General features: G+C 62.9%; 1 protein-coding gene across 1 annotated transcript in view; it reads right to left on the bottom strand.

The window, feature by feature from the left end:
* Prdm16 (PR/SET domain 16) overlaps window positions 1–18,449 on the bottom strand; it is a 143,456-nt gene extending 125,007 nt beyond the window's left edge. Inside the window, 1 exon segment of the mRNA XM_048350111.1 lies at window positions 18,401–18,449. Within this exon segment, the coding sequence (XP_048206068.1) occupies window positions 18,401–18,448 (48 nt within the window). The 5' untranslated portion in view covers window position 18,449.
* Window positions 18,450–18,696: the final 247 nt, after the last annotated feature.

Here is an 18,696-nt window from a genome sequence, read left to right as displayed (position 1 = left end):
CTCTGTTGTGGTCTCTGTGGCTGTGGTCTCTGTGTCGTGGTCTTTGTGGCTGTGGACTCTGTGGTGTGGTCTCTGTGGCTGTGGTCTCTGTGTTCATCATCTCTGTGGCTGTGGTCTCTGTGTCGTGGTCTCTGTGTTGTGGTCTCTGTGCCGTGGTCTCTGTGTCGTGGTCTTTGTGGCTGTGGTCTCTGTGTTCATCATCTCTGTGGCTGTGGTCTCTGTGTCGTGGTCTCTGTGTCGTGGTCTCTGTGGCTGTGGTCTCTGTGTTCATCATCTCTGTGGCTGTGGTCTCTGTGTCGTGGTCTCTGTGTTGTGGTCTCTGTGTCGTGGTCTTTGTGGCTGTGGTCTCTGTGTTCATCATCTCTGTGGCTGTGGTCTCTGTGTCGTGGTCTCTGTGGCTGTGGTCTCTGTGTTGTGGTCTCTGGCTGTGGACTCTGTGGTGTGGTCTTTGTGGCTGTGGTCTCTGTGTTCATCGTCTCTGTGGCTGTGGTCTCTGTGCCGTGGTCTCTGTGGCTGTGGTCTCTTGCTGTGGACTCTGTGGCATGGTCTTTGTGGTTGTGGACTCTGTTGTGGTCTCTGTGGCTGTGGTCTCTGTGTCGTGGTCTTTGTGGCTGTGGACTCTGTGGTGTGGTCTCTGTGGCTGTGGTCTCTGTGTTCATCATCTCTGTGGCTGTGGTCTCTGTGTCGTGGTCTCTGTGTTGTGGTCTCTGTGCCATGGTCTCTGTGGCGTGGTCTTTGTGGCTGTGGTCTCTGTGTTCATCATCTCTGTGGCTGTGGTCTCTCTGTTCATCATCTCTGTGGCTGTGGTCTCTGTGTCGTGGTCTCTGTGGCTGTGGTCTCTGTGTCGTGGTCTCTGTGGCTGTGGTCTCTGTGTTCATCATCTCTGTGGCTGTGGTCTCTGTGTCGTGGTCTCTGTGGCTGTGGTCTCTTGCTGTGGGACACATTCCTTTGGTCCAGGGAAGTTCTTGCTTCTGTGCTGGAGGGAGATTGGCGCAAGCGTGCTGGAGCTGTCCACTCTGAGCTTGAGGACCAGAGAATCCCCAATAGGCCCAGGAAATGGCTCGTTTCCATCTGCACAACTCACAGCCCTGCCTCCTTGCCCCACCCTAGTATGGTCTGGCCAGGCGCGGACATTCCTGGAGCCGTCCCCAATCTTGAGAGTCCCGAGGCACTGAGTACCAGCCACTCTGCGTAGACCCTTCTTCCGATGTCTGCCGGTGCCTCTGCCCGCGTCTGTCTCCCGCCCCCAGAGAGCAGGAAACAGGCCGGAAATGCTGCCTTCGCAGCGTCCAGCATGCACCTGGGGTCTACAGAGGCCACCCAGGGGGGCAAACACTTGGCGACGCCTCCTGCAGTGACAGGGCCTAAGGACACCGAGGTCTTTGCGTCTCAGAGCCAGTGCTTAGCCTCCGGGGCTCCTGGGGAACCGGTGGTCCAACAAGGAGTTAGCCTTCGTTCCTGGCTTGGGTGGGGGTGCAGGGGCTCCTGGCCTTTCACCTCCAGGGTCCTAGAATATCAGCCCCCGGGGCTGGGGGTGGGAGGAGGAAGCCCATCGTGGGGAGGCCTGGGGTGATCTACCCCGACGTGCGTTTGCTCGCCCCTCTCAGCCATCCCAGCACCCACCAGGCCGCCCCGTCCTTACACCCTCATCCAGCCGCTCTCCTCCACACGCACGTGTTAATTATCTTGCCACTGCTGTAATTTCTCCCCGTAGTCCATTAATTAAGGGGTCACAATCCCAGAGCATGTTTACCCAATAAGCTTTCTTTTTTAATTATCCTAATTGCTCGGAGTCTGACAAAGACCCTGCCCCTCTCCTTCCCAGTAGATTAGCAGATGATGAACGCGCTGCCACGCGCAGCCACGCACGCTCGCCGAGTGCCGGCTGGCGTCGCCGCAGGGCCGTGCCCGGGCTCGCCCGCGCCCGCGCACACGGCTCCCGGGTCAGCGGGCCCCAGGGCCGCCCGGGTCTGCACCCGTTCTGTTCCTGGGCACAGGCAGCCACGGAACTCCAGGCGGACCCCGGGGGACGGAGAGTCCCATTGCTGGAAGAACCTGAACTTGCGCCTGGATTTGCACCCCTGACGAGGCGAGGCGCGCGCTCCACCGGCCCTCGGCCCCGGGGGGAGGGGAGGACGCCCCCGCGGCCCGGCTGGGCCTCCGTCTCCGTGGTGACGCTCATCGGTCCCGTGCGTGGAGAGGCTGCCCGGAGAGAAGGGCTGGCGCTGCGCCTTGCCCCCATCCTCAGGAGAAGAGAGGGCGCTCGCCAGGGACAAGGCCCCTCCTCGCGCCTTCTCGGGTTGAGCAACCGAGTCCAAAGAACACGGCGCCGGGGCGCGGCTCCCCCGGTGCCCAGTCCCACAGGCCCAGCCGGGGCCCGGCGGGCGGGCGGGCTCCACCGGGCTCTGGCACCCGGACAGTCACACAGCACTAGCTAGCAGGGGAGACGGGAACGGAACCCGCGTCCACCGTGGACGCGCGCGCACGGCCAAGGCGCGGGCTGCTACCCACCACCGAGTGGGGGGAAGGACTGGCGCGGGGGCGTGCGTGCCACAGGGCCGGACCCCGAGCACACAGGACCTGGAGAGAAGGTTCCGCCACAGGCCGCGCCGCAGAGCGCACGCCACCCAGAGCCTGCAGACCGGGCTGGTGGGCGCCGGGGCAGCCGCCAGCAGCTCGCCAGGGTGGCGACGGGACGTGCAGATGTGCCACAAACCGCTGACTTGCTGGCTCACTTGACAACGCCAGGCCGTAGCCAGACACACGGGAGGCTCACCCCCGTCACCCTAGCCACTCACGAGGCTGAGATCTGAGGATCGTGGTTCAAAACCAGGCCGGGCAGAAAGGGCCATGAGACTCTTATCAACAATTAACCACGGATATCCAGGAGCAGAGCTGGGGCTCAAGTGGTAGAGTGCCAGCCTTGAGCAAAAAAGGCTAAGGAACCGTGCCCAGGCCCTGAGTTCAAGCTCCAGTACAGGCCATATGTTTGGTGAACTTCACCTTAATAAAATATAGAGGCCGCACGCTGGTGGCTCACCCTGTAATCCTAGTTACTTAGGAGGCTGAGCTCCAAGGATCAGGTTCAAAGCCCGCCTGGGCAGAAAAGCTTCCATGAGACTTTTATCTTCAATTAACTACTCAAAAAAAAAAAAAATATCACAAGTGGCACTGTGGTCCAAAGTGGTGGGGGCTAGCCTTGAGCAAAGGGGCTCAGGGCCGACGCTCAGGTCCCAAGCTCAAGCTCCCTGACTGACTGGAATTAAAAAATAAAAAAGAACCGAAACAAGCAGACGCGCCCCGAGTCGCACACGCCGTGGCGGCTGCGGGGGGCACGTGCCCAGCCTGGCGGAGGGCTGGCCGGACATCCAGGGGCTTCCCGCCCCGGGTCTGGCTTTGCCCTGGCAAAGCTTCATGGCGGAACCCGCCTCCACTCATTCACTTTGCTCCAGTGCGAAGCGTGCCGGCAGGTGATTAATTCACGACTACGGAGACGAGCACCGGGGGTGTCAGGGGCGGGGGGGGGTCCAGCACGCATTGCCCTCCAGAGAATTAGGGGCACGCAGCCGTCCTTGGCCACCTGTACCGCTCCCTGGCCCCTGGCTGTGCCGGGCAGGCCCGCGAGTTCCGTGGAAGTCTACGTCTTTTTAATAAAGATTAAGATGTCAGACAGTCAGCGTTGCACAAAATCCCACTTTTATTAAGTTCTCATTACCAGCCAAGAACAAGGCCAATTTCTGAACTTCTGAAGCGGCACAGGTTCTCGAGAAGAAAACGGTTATTAAATATGCATTTATGATGATGGCAGCTTTACGGTTCTTGCTGAGTCAGCGAACGGGCGGCTGGCTGCCCCGGCCGCACCCAGAACAATGGAGACTTAATGAAAAGTGACCGGCGGCGTGGCCTGGCCCGGGCTGGAGGGCGGCGTGGCCGCCGGGGCCTCCCAGAGCCCCGCTGGGGGTGGGGAGGGTCTCACAGAAATGCCCCAAACACGAGTGGGGGGGCCCCGCCAGCACTGACCCCCACAACACGGGGCCGGCTGGACTGCGTCTGTCTGCCCAAGTCCACCGCGACCTTCCCCCTGACCCCGAGGCCCCCGTCCTCCTGCCGGGGCCCTCCAGGGCCTGTGCACTCGGCACCTCTCCCTTTCCCGGCCCCCCCCCCCCATTCCCAGGCACCTGAGGCTGGTGCGCGGCCACCTGGCTATGGCTCCGATGGCCTCCCCCTCTAGCCACGCTCCCCTCCCCCGGGACCCACAGGGGACACCCTCTCGCCTCTCCCCTGACATCCGGTCCCCGCGGCCCCGCTCACGCCCCCTGCACTCGCGCCCCCACTCGAGCCACTTCCACGCGCCCCCCTCACCCCGCACTCGCCTCCCCTCCCAGGAGAGATGCACCCGTGAAGGCCGCGTCCCAACGTCCCCAGCACAGCCACCCCCGTCCGGGAGCTAAGGCCCCCCCCACCGACCCACCCCGTCCCCTGCCTGTGTAACTCGGCCATCAGGCTCCTCCCACCTTCCTCCTGGGCGGGAAGGAGGGAGGGGCTTCCCCTGCTCATCTAGGCCCTTCTGGAACACAGGAGGCCCCCTCTGACATGTCCCTGGGGCTCCCTCCCTGTCCCCACCACCAGCCCGTCGGCCACTGACCCCCCTGCGCGTCTTACCCTCTGCCCTGGGGAGGAGGGCTGGGACCCCGTCCTTCCCTGTCACGCACCCCCCAAGCCCGCGAGCTTCTCGCTGACAGCCCGAACGTGGTCCTCCTTGAAGAGCGGAACGAGGTTTGCTTCAGAAGAGGCCGGCGCGGCCCAGAGGGCCTGCGGGCCGGGGGAGCTGACCGGGGAGAGGCCCCCAGCCTGGGCAGGCAGCGAGGGGCTCAGGGGACGGGCGGCCAGCACATCCTGTGGCAGGGGGTGGGGAAGGCGCCCCTCCCCCCCCCCACGGGCCAGTCCACCCGCAGCGTGCCGCGCGCCGGGGAAGCCCGGTGGGCGGGCAGAGGAGTCCACGCACGGGGACTGTCTCAGAGGGCCCACACCTGGGACCGGCGAGCCCCAGGGCCGGGGGGGGGGAGCACCCCAGCGTCAGGCGCGAGGGGAGACCGTAGCAATCCGTGCCGGGTAACCCTGCTCTCCCACGAGCCTCTCTCGCGCTCTGTGCAGAGACACCTGGGCAAGAAATGTGTTTCTGGCCTCGCCAGCAAGGTCTGGCCCTCCCGAGTCCGGGCTGCCTTTGTGCGGGGTGTGGGTGGGTGGCCCCCGGGGTTCAGGGGCCCCTGCTCCCGGGCCTGTTTGCCAGGGCGGGTTAAAGGGACTCTCACCGCTGTGTAAACAGACTCTGCAAAGGCCTCTGCGTTCTCAGCCTCTCCCCGGCTCTCCCAGCGTGCACGGAATCAGCCGGCTTATCGGAAGGCCCGGTGGTTAAAAGATGTTTCCCTGCATTGTGAGGGTGCATAGAAACCGAGGCACGGAGCCCAGGGACAAAGGAACTCAAGTGTTTGAGAGGCAAAAATATTTTGACCTGCCTACATCATTTTTCAAAGGAAAAAAGTAATTCACGGCTCGCCATTCACTCGCTATCTCTCAGGAAGTCCTGTATTTCTTATTGACTCCCCAGGGCGGCTTCTCTGTGTGAGAGGCCGTCTCCGCGGGCCGGGCCGGGGCGCGAGGGTCGCGTACGAGTTCCCCCGCCGCCTCTTCCTGTTATGGCTTTCTTTCTAGCCCCTCGTCTTCGTGAGCACTTGCCACGGTGCGGCCCGCACCAGGCCTTCTCTCCAGGGGCCTCGCTGGCTCCGCGTTCCCGCGTGGACACATACGCCGAGCCTGGAAACGAGACCCCAGGAAGCTGGGCGGCTCGCCCCAGACCCACCGGGGATGAGGAGCCGGAGCTGACGCCCTGCGTCCCTCGCCCCTCTGTGGACGGCCTCTCCTGTCTGCCCAGGTGATGAGTCTGTGTGGATCGGACCTCCAGGGCTTAGGACCATCACCACCACATCACCACCACTACCACCACCATCCTCACCATGGCCACCATCTTTATCATCTTCTAATTCGCTGCCACCATCACTATCACCATCACCACCACCATCACCACCACCATCACCACCACCACCATCACCATCACAACCATCACCATCACCATCACCACCACCATCACCATCACCATCACCACCATCACCACCACTACCACCATCACCACCACCACCACCACCATCCTCACCATGGCCACCATCTTTATCATCTTCTAATTCGCTGCCATCATCGCTACCACCGTCATCACCACCACCCACCGCCACCGTGTTCATCTTTGCTGCCTTCATCATCATCGTCACCCGCAGCAGCACCCCTCCATCACGCCCAGCCCCGCCTCGCCGCACCGCCTTCGCAGGTGCCTTCGGTGCCCCCGCTCGTGTACGCACAATCACAGCTTCGAGGCGGGACTGGCGTTACCTCGCGCGTTACAGGTTACGGGACGACGTGCCCGGTAGGTAGAGCTCTCCTAGCGAGGCTCCGGCCCACTCGCCGCCGTCTCCCGCACACACGCGTGGATGGACGGGCTCACGGAGGGGCCCTGGTGGGATTTCAGGAGCAGCTCCGTGAGGCTGCGGCACCCGAACACCTCTGAACCGCTGTTTCGGGTCCGGTGTGCGGAGCCGCAGAAGCCAAGCTGCCCGTGCGGCGCCGGGCCCTCCAGCCTCTTCCTTCAGGAAGGGGTCAGCGGCGCGGGGAGAGACGCCGAGCCCACGATGCCGGAGGGGCTGGGCGGGCGGGGGCCCACCGACGGGAGAGGTCCTTGTGCAGCATGGCCTGCCTGGGCCGCCCCCTTTCCCACCTGCGCAAGCCACTTTTCTCCTTGGAAACACAAAGGGGGAAGGGGCGGCCATCCTGCAGGCTTGCTCCCCAGATGGGGCCTGGGACTGTCACCCCTGCGGCCACGCGGTCCATCCCCCCCCCACCGTGTGACCTGGGGAGAAGAAAGACACCGCCGTGCACACGAGGCCAGGGCTGGGTCTGCTCTGCCCTTCTGCAGCTCCGGCCTCGGCCTCCCCTGGGGCTGGTGGGGGTGGGCAGAGGCCCCCCGGGGGCTGGTGTTGCCTCCTGGGGGGGGCGGAGGAGATGCCCCTCGCCCCCAGCTCTCCTCCAACCCCAGGCAGCCACCAATCCCAGCCTCCCCGAGGTCTAATTTGATGTTTCTCCCCACCTTGCCAGCTCCCTTTCACTGCTGCTTCTGTACTGCGTGTCCAAAACAGAAATACAAAGGGAGGAAATCTATTCAGAATTCCTCCTCCTCGTTTTATTTTTGCAGCTCTCTGGGGTGCCCACGCTTTAGATTCTCTTCCGATAATTATCTGCCCTTTCAGGGCCTTGGTAACCCAGAGCCCTGGGTTTGGAGGGCGAGAAGGAAGCCCTGGCCTGGCCAAGGGGGGGGGTGTTGAGGGGCTCCCGGCAGACGCCCTGAGCGCGTCAGCGTGCCTCGGTCTCCCCAAGCGGGTTCTCCCCCTTCGGGTCCAGGTTAAACGCCATACCATGCTCTTTTTACGTGATCATTTTCTGTCCCCAGCAACACAGATGTGTCTGAGGCCTATCCTCCGCGTTTCCGCCATTGCTGAGAAATAACAGAGGCAAAGCTCCAACGCGAAATAATACTTCTTGCTTTTTATTACTTCATTTATCAACAGCATACTAGAGCAACATCTTGCTAACTGGGTGAGGGGGGTGGAAATCCATTCACCAGCACAGCACAGCTGATGGACACGGTGTCAGGTGGAATAATGGGCCCCGTTAGCATACAGAGAGGCGATGCTGAGACAGGGAATTATTCAAGGAAGGAAATATTATTAAATAAGAAAATGGTACACTCATGCTGAATCTGTTAAATTAAGAATCCCACCCTCTCTGGCCAAAACCAATTTGTTACCTTCACGTTCCCCCCTCCTCCTCCTGTGTCATAGAGGGGGCAGAGGAGCCGCCCAGGGAAGTCCCTCCTGGTGTCTCCCCACTCAGGCCCAGCTGAGTCAACCTGCGCGACGGGAAACGGGGCCTCGAATGCACAGCAGGAGCTCAGGGGGTTCTTGGAAGGAAGGATACCCCGCAGATTGGAGCATACCTCCAGGAGGAATAGCCCACTTGGGGGGGTCTCCAGGGAACTGGGGATACAAAGAACAAATGCATGGGCCTGGGGCTCAGGCCTCAGAGGAATTCAAACTCCAGGGCAGCAGAGATGCGCACAACCCAACCTCCCGTCTCCAGCACCGTGGACAGCTCCCCCGCCCACAGTAGGTGCTTAGTCAGTATTTGTTGGTCAGGGGAGGAGGTGGGAGAGGGGAGGGAGAGAGGAAGGGAGGGTGGGAGGAGAGGGAGGGAGGGAAGGAAGGCAGGCAGGCGGGCTGGCTTTCAGACAGTAGGTTAGTTTTGAGGCTCTGGGGAACTAGATGAAATACAAGGAATTCTCTAAAGCAGGCCAGTCAGGACGAGCGCGTTTAAGCCACAACACGTACGACGCCAGAAATCCCACCGATACAATAAAACACTCCTGTCAGCCCAGTGTGACCTTCCAGGGTGCTTCTGCAGACCATCTCTGGATCGCTCTAGAACTTTCTGATTGGGGTTGGGAATATGGCCGAGTGGCAAGAGTGTTGGACTAGTATACATGAAGCCCTGGGTTCGATTCCCCAGCACCACATATATAGAAAATGGCCAGAAGTGGCGCTGTGGCTCAAGTGGCAGAGTGCTAGCCTTGAGCAAAAAGAAGCCAGGGACAGTGCTCAGGCCCGGAGTTCAAGCCCAGGACTAGCAAAATAAATAGAATTTTCGGGCTGCAGTATTGGGGGGCAGAGGGCCCGATAGGATGTCACAATAGCTGAGCCGAGGAGCAGCACCGTAGAGTACGCAGCCCTTCTGCTCATGCCTGGTGGCTCCATCCGACCGCAGCTGCCCAAAGCCGCCCACATCCAGGGCAGAGCAGCCCAAGGCCCCACACAACACAAGACCAGAAACCTAGTCATAAAGGCAGTGAATCCAAAGAAGCCGAGCTGGTCGCCACCAGCCCTGAACCCATTTCCCGCCTGCCACGTTGCTGTGGCCCGCAATGGGACACACCTCACGCAGGTGACCCAGGGACAACCTGACCCCCCTCAGGGGCACCCGTGTCAAGCCAGCCTTCATCCTTCAGCACCGGGAACTGACCTTTCTCGCTTGATCAGGCGTATGTATCTGCGTGGGGGCACATTTTATACGTGTGTGCACGTGACATAGCACTTTTTCGAGAACCTCTTCTCTTACAGAAGCGATTTCAGGTTCGGGGCAAAAGTCGATGAGAAGTCCAGCTCCCCACGGCTGCTCTCCCTGCCCCCGCCCCTTCCCCCGTCCCGGTCTCCTCGACTGCGAATCCACTGCAGTAGATCCGGGGCCACGATTCTCACACTCGCGTAACACTGAAACGTGCCGTTCTACCGAAGCCCCGGCTGATGTCAGGGCTCACGTTCGGAGTCACGTGTTCCAGGGCCCCGTGCCCGTCTCCACGGACTGGAACAAGCCTCTGGGCCCCGCCCACCCACGCCTGGTCCTTTTCCTTTTGTCTGATCTCTACAGTTTTGCTTTTCCAGAGCACCACACAGTCGGACCTGGAATCCTGCCGTATGCATCGTCTTTATGTGAGCTGTTCTCACTCCGGATTCCTGCACGCTTTGCTTTCTCTTTCTGTGGCTTGGCATCAAGGTGCCCTCTTTCATGCTGAATGACGGTCTGAATGTCCCTTTTCTGGGCCCCAGGCCCTAAGGTGAGGTGGTTTACTCTCACCTCAGCTAGCGGACCTCACTACCCGTTAGTCACCGCCAGCCCGCCAGAGCCTTGGGCTGCGCTCCCCTCGCCGTCCTGGGGTAACTCCTCCCAGCAAAGGCCCTGGGGCACCTGAGCCGACCCCGCGCCTCAGCTCGTGATCCGAGAGCCAGCCCCAGGTCTGCTCCGATGCGGTCTTTTCTGGGACGCCTGCCGTGCCCACGTCCACGCCCCACGCCTCCCGGCCATGCCTCCGGCGAGAGGAGGAACTCTCCGTCCACCCACTCCTGTGGGCGTGGCTTCGGCTGGGATGGAGCGAGGGGAGCCGCGGCCCGCGCTCTGCTCTCATCCTGCCCTGGAGAGCCGACTGGTCCACGCAGGGCCCCAGCCAGCCGATGGACCCAACCGGACCCCGTCATCGGTACAGAACCCGATCCAGTCGGGCCCGCGAGGCGGGTTCTGCTGTACGCACGGGCTCGGCGGGGCCATTTGGAGTCGCCAAGCCTGGGGCCGCCGGGCCCTCCGGCCCCGCGGTGCCCACATCCGGTGGCGACGACACCTTGGCTCACTTCTTGTCCTGGACGGCCGGCTGGACGTGAGTGTGGAGAGCCGCTCTCCGCCTGGCGCCTGCAGCGCAGTACTGGGGCGGCCCCAGGCTGACCTGCCCCTCGGAGCCCCCTTTCTCTACGCGGTCTGTGGGCGGGCGGCGACGGGGGGGGGGGGGGGGCTGCCGCGCGGCCCCGAGCACGGCAAGTACAGCTGCAGCCCGCGGAGCCTCGGGGCACCGAGGGGAGAGCAACCCACCTTCTCCTGACCCCCGGTGCCCGCTCTCCTCGCCCCTCCCAGCCCCGCCCTGCCTGCCCGGGGCCCAGGCCCCCCAAGCCAGAGGCTGGAGCGTGCTGTGGCCGGCACGAGGAGGAGGGAGCCGCATCTCAGATGAGCCACGAGTGCGGGTCCTCCCAGGATGCTGGGGGAGCTGCTGCCTGCACCCCGCCGCCCCCCCCTCCCCAAGTGAGGGCAGACAGCCTCCCCGACGGCAGCTGGCTTCTTAGTGGGGAGGGGGGGGCACAGCCGCCCCAGGGACAGGCCCGCGCCCCGGGCAGCGCATGGAGGGTTCGGCCCTCCCTTCCTCCTCCCTGCTCCCCAACAGAGAGAAAGGCCTTTGCCCCTCCAGCGGTCAGCCCTCCCCTCGCCAGACGCCGCCTGGGAGGAACAGAGCCCGCGGCCGGCCGGGGCCCCTGACTGTGAGGGACCCGTGCAAGCTGCACGGACGGCCCGGGCTGCCCGCGGGGCACACGCCGTCCCGGGCCTCACGGGCACACGCCATCATGGGCACAGGCCGTCACGGGCACACGCCGTCCCGGGCCTCAGAGCGTGTCCGGGTCTGAGACGCCGGCCAGCCGGAGGGCGCGGGCCGGGCCCCGCGTGGAGAAGAGCCTCTGGGACAGGGGACTGGGTGGCGTGGGTAAGAGACGGGGGTGGGGGCCCAAGGAGACCCCACGCTGCGTCCCGGCAGCCCGAGCGGGCCTGGCATCCTCTGGGATAATGACCTTGACCGGGAGAGGCGGCCGGGCTCGGAAGGGTGAGCCCCCCCCTTTCCCGGCGACAGCCCCGCGGTAGCAGGGAGACCTTCCCTGCCCGGCCCCGGGCGGCCGGCCTTGCGGAGGCGCGCGTCTGCGTGCCGGAAGCAGAAGAGGCTCGGCAGAGCTCAGGGCTGATATATATTTCTCCCCTAATAGCGCAGGACAATTTAATTAACTCAATATCGCACCCACCTGAAGATTGCGGGCCGAGTTTATTGACGCCTCCATCTGGCTCCTATAAAACAGTAATGTGGCCAATAAATCCTGCCTCAGAACCGGGTGCTGCTGCGGCCCCTGCCGGAGCCCTCTTCCCGACGCCCCCTTTCCCGACGCCCTCCCGCAGGGCCCGCTCGGGGACGGGGCTTGAGAGCCCCCCACGAGGGCCACCGGGGACCCCCAAGACAGTGGCTCCGTGGGAGCGTGGGCGCGGCTGGCCCGAGGCCGGCACCTGGGAACCCGGCCCGCTCCGGGCGCCGGCGTCCTTCAAGAGGCCTGGCGGGGTCACTCACCTCCCCGGGGGGCCCCTGGGCCGAAGGGGCCCCGCTCTCAGGCCTGGCAAGCGGCGGCCCAGCAGCTCCTGTCCAGACATCCGGGGCGGCACCGGGGCCGAGCCTTTGTCCCCGCGCCTGACTTTCTCCTTCCCAGTTTTCAGAGCTCGAAGCCCAGGCCCCGAGAGGGCAGGGCGGGGTTCTCAGGGTGGGGGCTGGCAGGGAGGGCAGCACCCCTGGCTGGCTGAGGAGGAGGGCCGTCCCTCGGCGACCCCGGGGCCGCGGGCGCGGCTGGCGTGTTCTGCACCCGGTCTGAGTGGGGGAGGGGTTGCTTTGGCGACTTCATTCTGGGTGCCATGGATATAGTTCCTAGGGACGGCAGTCTCCGGTGTCACCCGCTCACACCCTGCGGGGGCCCTGGGAGGGGGACTGCAGCCCTGGCCTTCCATCCCCCCCTCCGGAGCCGTGACCTCAAGCTGCCCCCCAGAGCCTGCCAAGGTGTAGCTTGGGGAGGCTTCAGGGGGGCTCAGACCCAAGCTCACCTGTTTCTCACAGAGGGGAGACATAAACAATGCTACCCCCGTCCCACCGACCACCCCGGCGTCCCCTGCACCTCCAGACTGGCCCAGCGGAACCCCCACACACACTTAACACCGACACACAGGGCCCTGGAGATAAACCAGCTGCAGCAGGTAATAAATTACTGCGCAGGAAATTAATTAGCCGCACCTCTCCTGGCCTAATCTGATGGTTTAAAGCTGATTGAAGGGATGCTCGGGTAGGGGTGGGGGCTGGGTGTGCAGAATCAACTTAATTTAGAAGATGGGCGGCTACAAGGTTACATTTATACGGTCTTCACCCAGCCCGGGGCCACCATAACTCACCTCTGCCTGGCTCGGGGACCATCCGTCACCCTTATCAGCAGGCCAGTTCAGGTGCTGCCAGGGAGAAGGGGCGCGGCCCGGCGCCTCTGTGGAGGTGGCCGCCAGCTCCACCCGGGCCCTCCTAGCCTGCGTTCTCCCTGCGGCGGGTGCAGCCTTCCCACCCCGGGGGAACCCGAAACCTCCATCCTCTGGGGATGATGGGGGGGGGGGGCGGGGAGGGGACTAGGAACCCGGGAGGGCAGCCGAGGGTCCCAGGGCCACGGGCCCGGTGCGGTTGCCGGAGGGGGCTCGTGGGGGGGCGGCGCTTCCCGACTTTCTGCCGTCTTGGCCGAGCTACACCTCTCCGCTTTGCGGTCTTTGATTCAGCAAAATCAAGGATGCAAACTTCTTAGGAGTACTTAGTTTCCATGGCAACCGGAGCTGACCTCAACATCATTGTTCTCAAGAGGGGACTGACTTTACTATATGTTCATTCACTGAATTAATGGACTCCCGGTCCTTTTATCAGCAACCCCTGAACAATGGAATGAGAGGACGTGTCGTCAAAGGGCTTTCAGCCACTGTCCAGCCTTTTGTCCCCAGCTTACGGCAAGCAGGCCAGTGTATTCAGCCCGAGATTATCAAAATCAACTCGGGCTGTCTCCGGGGCAGCTAAACACACTTTGATTTCATAAAGACATAACTGATCCCACATGCAAATTAGCCAGTTGGATGGCGGCATTCTTAGAGTTAGGAAGGGGCTCTGCTGTGGTTTGGGGGGGGGTGGTGGTAATAAAGTGTGTTTGTAGGGAAACTCAAGTTTAGTTACGGTGCTTTGGTGGGTTCCGAGTGTGGCTGGCTGACAAGGAGGTAGACAAGGAGAAGCAGTTCTAGAACTTACCTCCACGGGACCACATAACCTTAACCTCACCTCGGGCAGCCGGGCTAAAGGCAGCAGCAGAGAGCCTTCCAGTTCTAATAAATACCAGCCGAACCCAGGCAGACAAGTCTTCGGGGATTCCCCACGCCAATCCCATCCCTGCCCTCTCGCGCCTTCCTTCCTTCCTTCCCCGCCTGCCGGGCACGTGGGAAACGCCTGGGCTTTCCCCGGGAGCTAACGATAGGAGCTAAGTAAACCAGAAGATGAAGGATGGAACACACACCCCAGCGCCACAGCCGTGTCCAGAGAGAAAACAGCCTGCCGCTGCCCCCCTCTCCCCCCCCGCCCCAGCCCCCAGCCAGTGCTCGGCCAGTCATGGCCCTGTTTAGACCCCCGGGTGTGTGGCCTCCGAGTAATTGACACACAAAAGCCACTTGGCAGTGGCCCTGCTCCTTCCTCCTGGACACACAGAGCTCACACCCCTGGCCCCAGCCATCCTTCACGGGCCGGAGGGCCCCACGGACCGGCACGGGAGGCCTCTGGGCTTTCCGCCGCCACAGGCATCGCTCCGGGGCCCCACAAAAGGAAATGCCCGCCCAGCAGCCCAGGGAGGCAGGCCCTGCTTCCTACATCCAAATAATCATTTCACAAATGATCATCATCATCAATCAATCAAACTATTTGGACAATGGGAGGCTGGGCTATCAGATGGCTTTTATGACCTGTAGCGTTTTGTACATAATAATAACGGAGAGATTTATGAACCTATCACCGGCCCCTCTTGCCTCGGTGGGACTGTCGTTAGCTCCATTTATTTTTTACTTCCTTCCCCTGTCCCCAGCCATCGCCCCAGAGGGCCGGCCACGGAAAAGGCACCTTTGCCAGCCCCACCCCCAAGCCTGAGTCTGGAAGATGTAAACCCCCATTTGTTTATTTGGGGGGGGAGTAGAAAATAAAAATACAAGAGGGAAAGGTCACCTCCCTTTGTTTGTGGCTTCCCCAGCTGCGCGGTATTAACACGTCCTTCCTTTTCAAGATGGTGAAGGAAAACAAGATAAAGTGGACAAAGGGAAAGGCCGTGGGGGCCTGCGTTTCCCCTTTCCCTATCACCAAAGAGATTGAATCAAAATTCTTTCGGCTGATACCATCTCCCTGGGTGGACTACACTCTTGTTAAGGGATAAATTCAAGCCCTCCAGAAAGTCAAAGAATAAATTTAAGCCTTTTGCCAAATGTCTATCCTATTGGATTTTGATAAGACGGCCATTGAGCCTTAATAATGTCTTCCATCCATTTTCCGTGAGCCCTTAACACGGCTCTTTATTCGTCCCCAAAGCCTCTTCGCCCGGCCTTTTTATTACCGGCTCCCGCGCGCTCTCCAGGGAGCTGCGCGACCGAGTGATGGATGGACGACTCGCTAGATTATCTCCCGCAGATGTTTGCTCTCCGGGAGCCGTGGGCTTTCCCTCTAAGTAAACAGAGACTAAATAGAGTCGCCCGCACAGGGCCTCCCGAGGCCCAGCCCCGCGGTGCTGCGGCACCAGGTGACGACGCGGCTTCTCGGGCCGCGCAGGCCGCGGGCGCACACGACCACGTGGGGACGGGAAGGCGCCGGGCGCCGGGCTCCGGCTGTCACATCAGAGCCGGGGCTGGGAAGCCGGGCTGCCGGCAGCCTGGGGTGGGGTCCGGGACGGGAGAAGGGAGCGCTGGGCCAGAGGGGACCCCGAACGAGCACCCTGGTGGACTGGGGAGAGGGGAAACGGGGAAGGGTAAGAGGGCGGGCTAGAGGTGTCCAGAGAGAGGACAAAGGGCCCAGGGGCAAAGTGATGGGGTCGGTAGCAGGGAGCTGTGGAGCCCCGCCCCTTCAGAGGCGTGGTCTTACCAGGCACAGCTTACAAGCCCCCTCCCGGGGGACAGGCCCCCCCATGCCGGGGGCCCCCTCCTGGGGGTCAGGCCCCCCATTCCAAGGCCCTCCCCCCAGGACACAGGCCCCCCATGCCAGGGCCCCCTCCTGGGGGACAGGCCCCACCATGCCAGGGCCCCCCAGGAGACAGGCCCCCATACCAGGGACCCCTCCCGGGGGACAGGCCCCCCCATGCCAGGGCCCCCCCAGGAGATGCCCCCATGCTAGGGCCCCCTCCCGGGGGACAGGCCCCCTCTAAGGCCCTGGGTTTAAGTTCCAGGGCTACCAAGCTGCTTCCACATCCCCACCCTGCTGGGGCCTGGACTCCATTGCTTTTAAGCTCTGAATATATGATTTGGGCACCCCAGCAGCAACTTGCTGCCTGCTACTTAGACTTTATAATAGTGACCTCCCCATAAAACGTGACTTTTCTGCATGGCAGAGTCAGCACCCTGGTAGAATTAATGAAGTCTGTTACATTTCATCCAACCAGATAGAAGGCGGCAAGTATAATCCTCCCTAAGAGGGACTACACAACGCTCAGAGACGTCCATTAAACAACCCCGGGGGCCCCCCGACCCCCTTCCCGCCCACCACGAATGCCCATCTCATTTTTGTTGCGAGTGGTAGATATGTGTTAGGACGACCCCGACTGTAAAAGCCCACGACGCAGGAAGTCCCCGGATTCACCCCTCAGACGGTGCACGTGTGCGGGCAGTACGCGCGCAATAGACCATTTGGTATTCCCGTGGCAGGCGCAGCCCTAAGCAACGTCTCGTTCCCTCTGGAAAGAGCCTGGACGGCGCTGGCTCCCGGCCGCCGGGCCCCCGGGGGCCTCCGCCCCCCGCTCTGGCTCCCCGTCACCCCGGGCACCCCGGCCGTGCCACCCCGGGCAGACCCAGGATCTCCTCAGCGCGAGCGACGTGGAAGTTCAGCTAGGGGCTGAGCCTGTGGGATCACGACGACGAGGACGATGGGGGGCGCGTGGAAACCCGGCCCCCCGCCCCACAACCCCCGGGGGCCGTGAGCAGGGCCGGAGCCGGAGGCCCGCCTCGACCCCGCTCTGGGAGTCTCCCGGCGACCCTCGGCCCGGGGGGAGCTGCAGGGGCTCCGCGGGGCAGCGAGTGGAGTAAACACCCTCCCTCCCTCCCTCCTCGCGTGGCTACGCGCAGGCCCCCGGCCCCACGCTCCCCCCGGGTCACACCCCAGCAGCCTCTAGAGGACCCAGGGCCGCGCCAGACAAGGCCTCGGGGGCCCCTCGCCCATCCTCACCCCGCTTTCCTTTGTTTAGCCTCAAACGCATCCGGGACTTGCCTCTCCACCGCCCTTAGGGGTTCAACGTGACCTTTGACCTCCGGCCTTGACCTTTGTGCTCGTGGCCCAGGTGGCATGCATTTTCCCCACATCGACGACAAGGCTGCCTGGCCAAGCATCCCACGGCCCGGTTCCGTGTGCGTGTGCGTGTGCCTGTGTGTGTGTGCGCGTGTGAGAAAATACCCACCCCAGAGGGCAGGAGATTGCAGGTCATTTCTCCCAGGAATGAAAGCAACAGCAGCGGTTGGAAACACGAAAGCGCTGCCTTGCGTCTCTCACTTTCCTAGGTCCTTTGAGAAAACAGACATTCATTCAAAGAGGCAGGAAGGGAGACAGGAAGAGGGGAAGAGCCGTGCCCGGATCTGAGCCAGGGTACGGTCAGACGATGGAGGGAAGGAGGGAGGGAGGGAGGGAGGGAGGGAGGGAGGGAGGGAGGAGGGAGGGCAGGCAGGCACAGGCAGGCCTCAGGCACCCCCTGGCAGTGGGAACTGAGACTAGACCCCCGTCCCACACCTAAGAGTCTAGAGAGTCCAGGAGGCAGGGACAGGAAGGCTCTCCACCAGAGGACCTGCAAGAGGCGACCGCGGAGCCAGCTAATGCTGCCGTCCCACTTTCCCCCCAAACCCACACCCGAGCTGGACTGGGCGAAGGGACAGGTCCACACCCGTGCGGAAAGCTCTGCCCGCTCGCCTGGCCCGGCCGAGAGCGCCGGGCGCCGGGCGGAAGCTCAGGCCACGCGCGGCTCGGGGGCTCAGCGGCGCCCCTCAACCCGCAAGAAGCATCCGGCAAGGAGCGGGAGGCGTCGGAGGGCAGGCGGGCGTCCCGGTGGGGACCCGGCCTCCCCCGCTTTGCAGCCACACTGCCCAGAAAGAGGGCACGGCTTATTTGACTGGAGAACCCTAAACAGGAGCTCAGCTGTGTGGTGAGTGTGCACGTCCATGTGCACTCGCGTGTGCGTCTGCACACGTGCGGAGCGCCTGGGCGCAGTGCTTTGGAAGTGATTCGGGAACGAGCCCTTCTCCCTGCTGCCTGGGCTGCAGGCGCGCGCGCACGCGCGTGCGTGTGTGTGTGTGTGTGTGCACGCACGCACACAGGCATGCATGTGTCTCCGTGGGCGGCCTCTTGGGCGGGGGAGGGGGGAACATGGGTGTGTTCCCCTCGCACAGGTCTCTCTCGTGTGTCAACTAGCTATTATCCGTCCTCAGCCCGCAAGCAAAGTAGCAGCGAGTGAGCAGTGGACGCTCCCGCGTCCCCCCAATGGTCTGCTTATTGAAGGCCATGCGCGGGCCCTCCTCGGAAGCTCTGAGTACAGCGAAGGCGGTGTTGACGCTGCAGACAATTGTCCGCCCCCCCGCCCCCCGCCCCCCCCCCCGCATATCTTTTCACGTGAGCATCCAGAGCCGCTAGCTCAGTCAACACGCATGCCTGGATGTCATGTCTTCGTGCCCGCAGGCGGGCACTGCCCAGGGCCCGGCAGCCCAACCAAGTCCACAGCTCTCGTAGCCTGGGACGCCTAGAATCCCCCAGCCGGGCTTCGCGCGAGGGCTCTGGAACACGGCGCAGTGGAGAACACGGAAGACCGGCTCAGACCGGCTCGCCTACCTTTTTGATGCAGCCCTCCTGTGAGGAGACCTCCGTATCCGCCAGCATTTGCTGCAAAACAAGTTTGAAAGGGGGCCGGTTAGTAAGGGCAACACTCCAGCCTGGGACACGGTGGCGGGGGGGGGGGCGAGGGGGGCGAGGGGGGCACTGTGGGGCAGAGCAGAGTGTCCTCTGCAGTAAGCGGGCAAGACCACGGCCCACAGTCAGGAGCTCTGTTGATGACGAGCACAGGGCCCCAGCACAGCTCCCGTGTTCTGCCGAACCATTCCGCAGCGCGCAGGGAGCCACTGGAGCGG

The sequence above is a fragment of the Perognathus longimembris genome, chromosome 7 (assembly GCF_023159225.1).
Source record: "Perognathus longimembris pacificus isolate PPM17 chromosome 7, ASM2315922v1, whole genome shotgun sequence".
Classification (NCBI taxonomy): domain Eukaryota; kingdom Metazoa; phylum Chordata; class Mammalia; order Rodentia; family Heteromyidae; genus Perognathus; species Perognathus longimembris.
The sequence above is the reverse complement of the archived record's forward strand: the minus strand, read 5'-3'. Positions and strand labels throughout refer to the sequence as shown.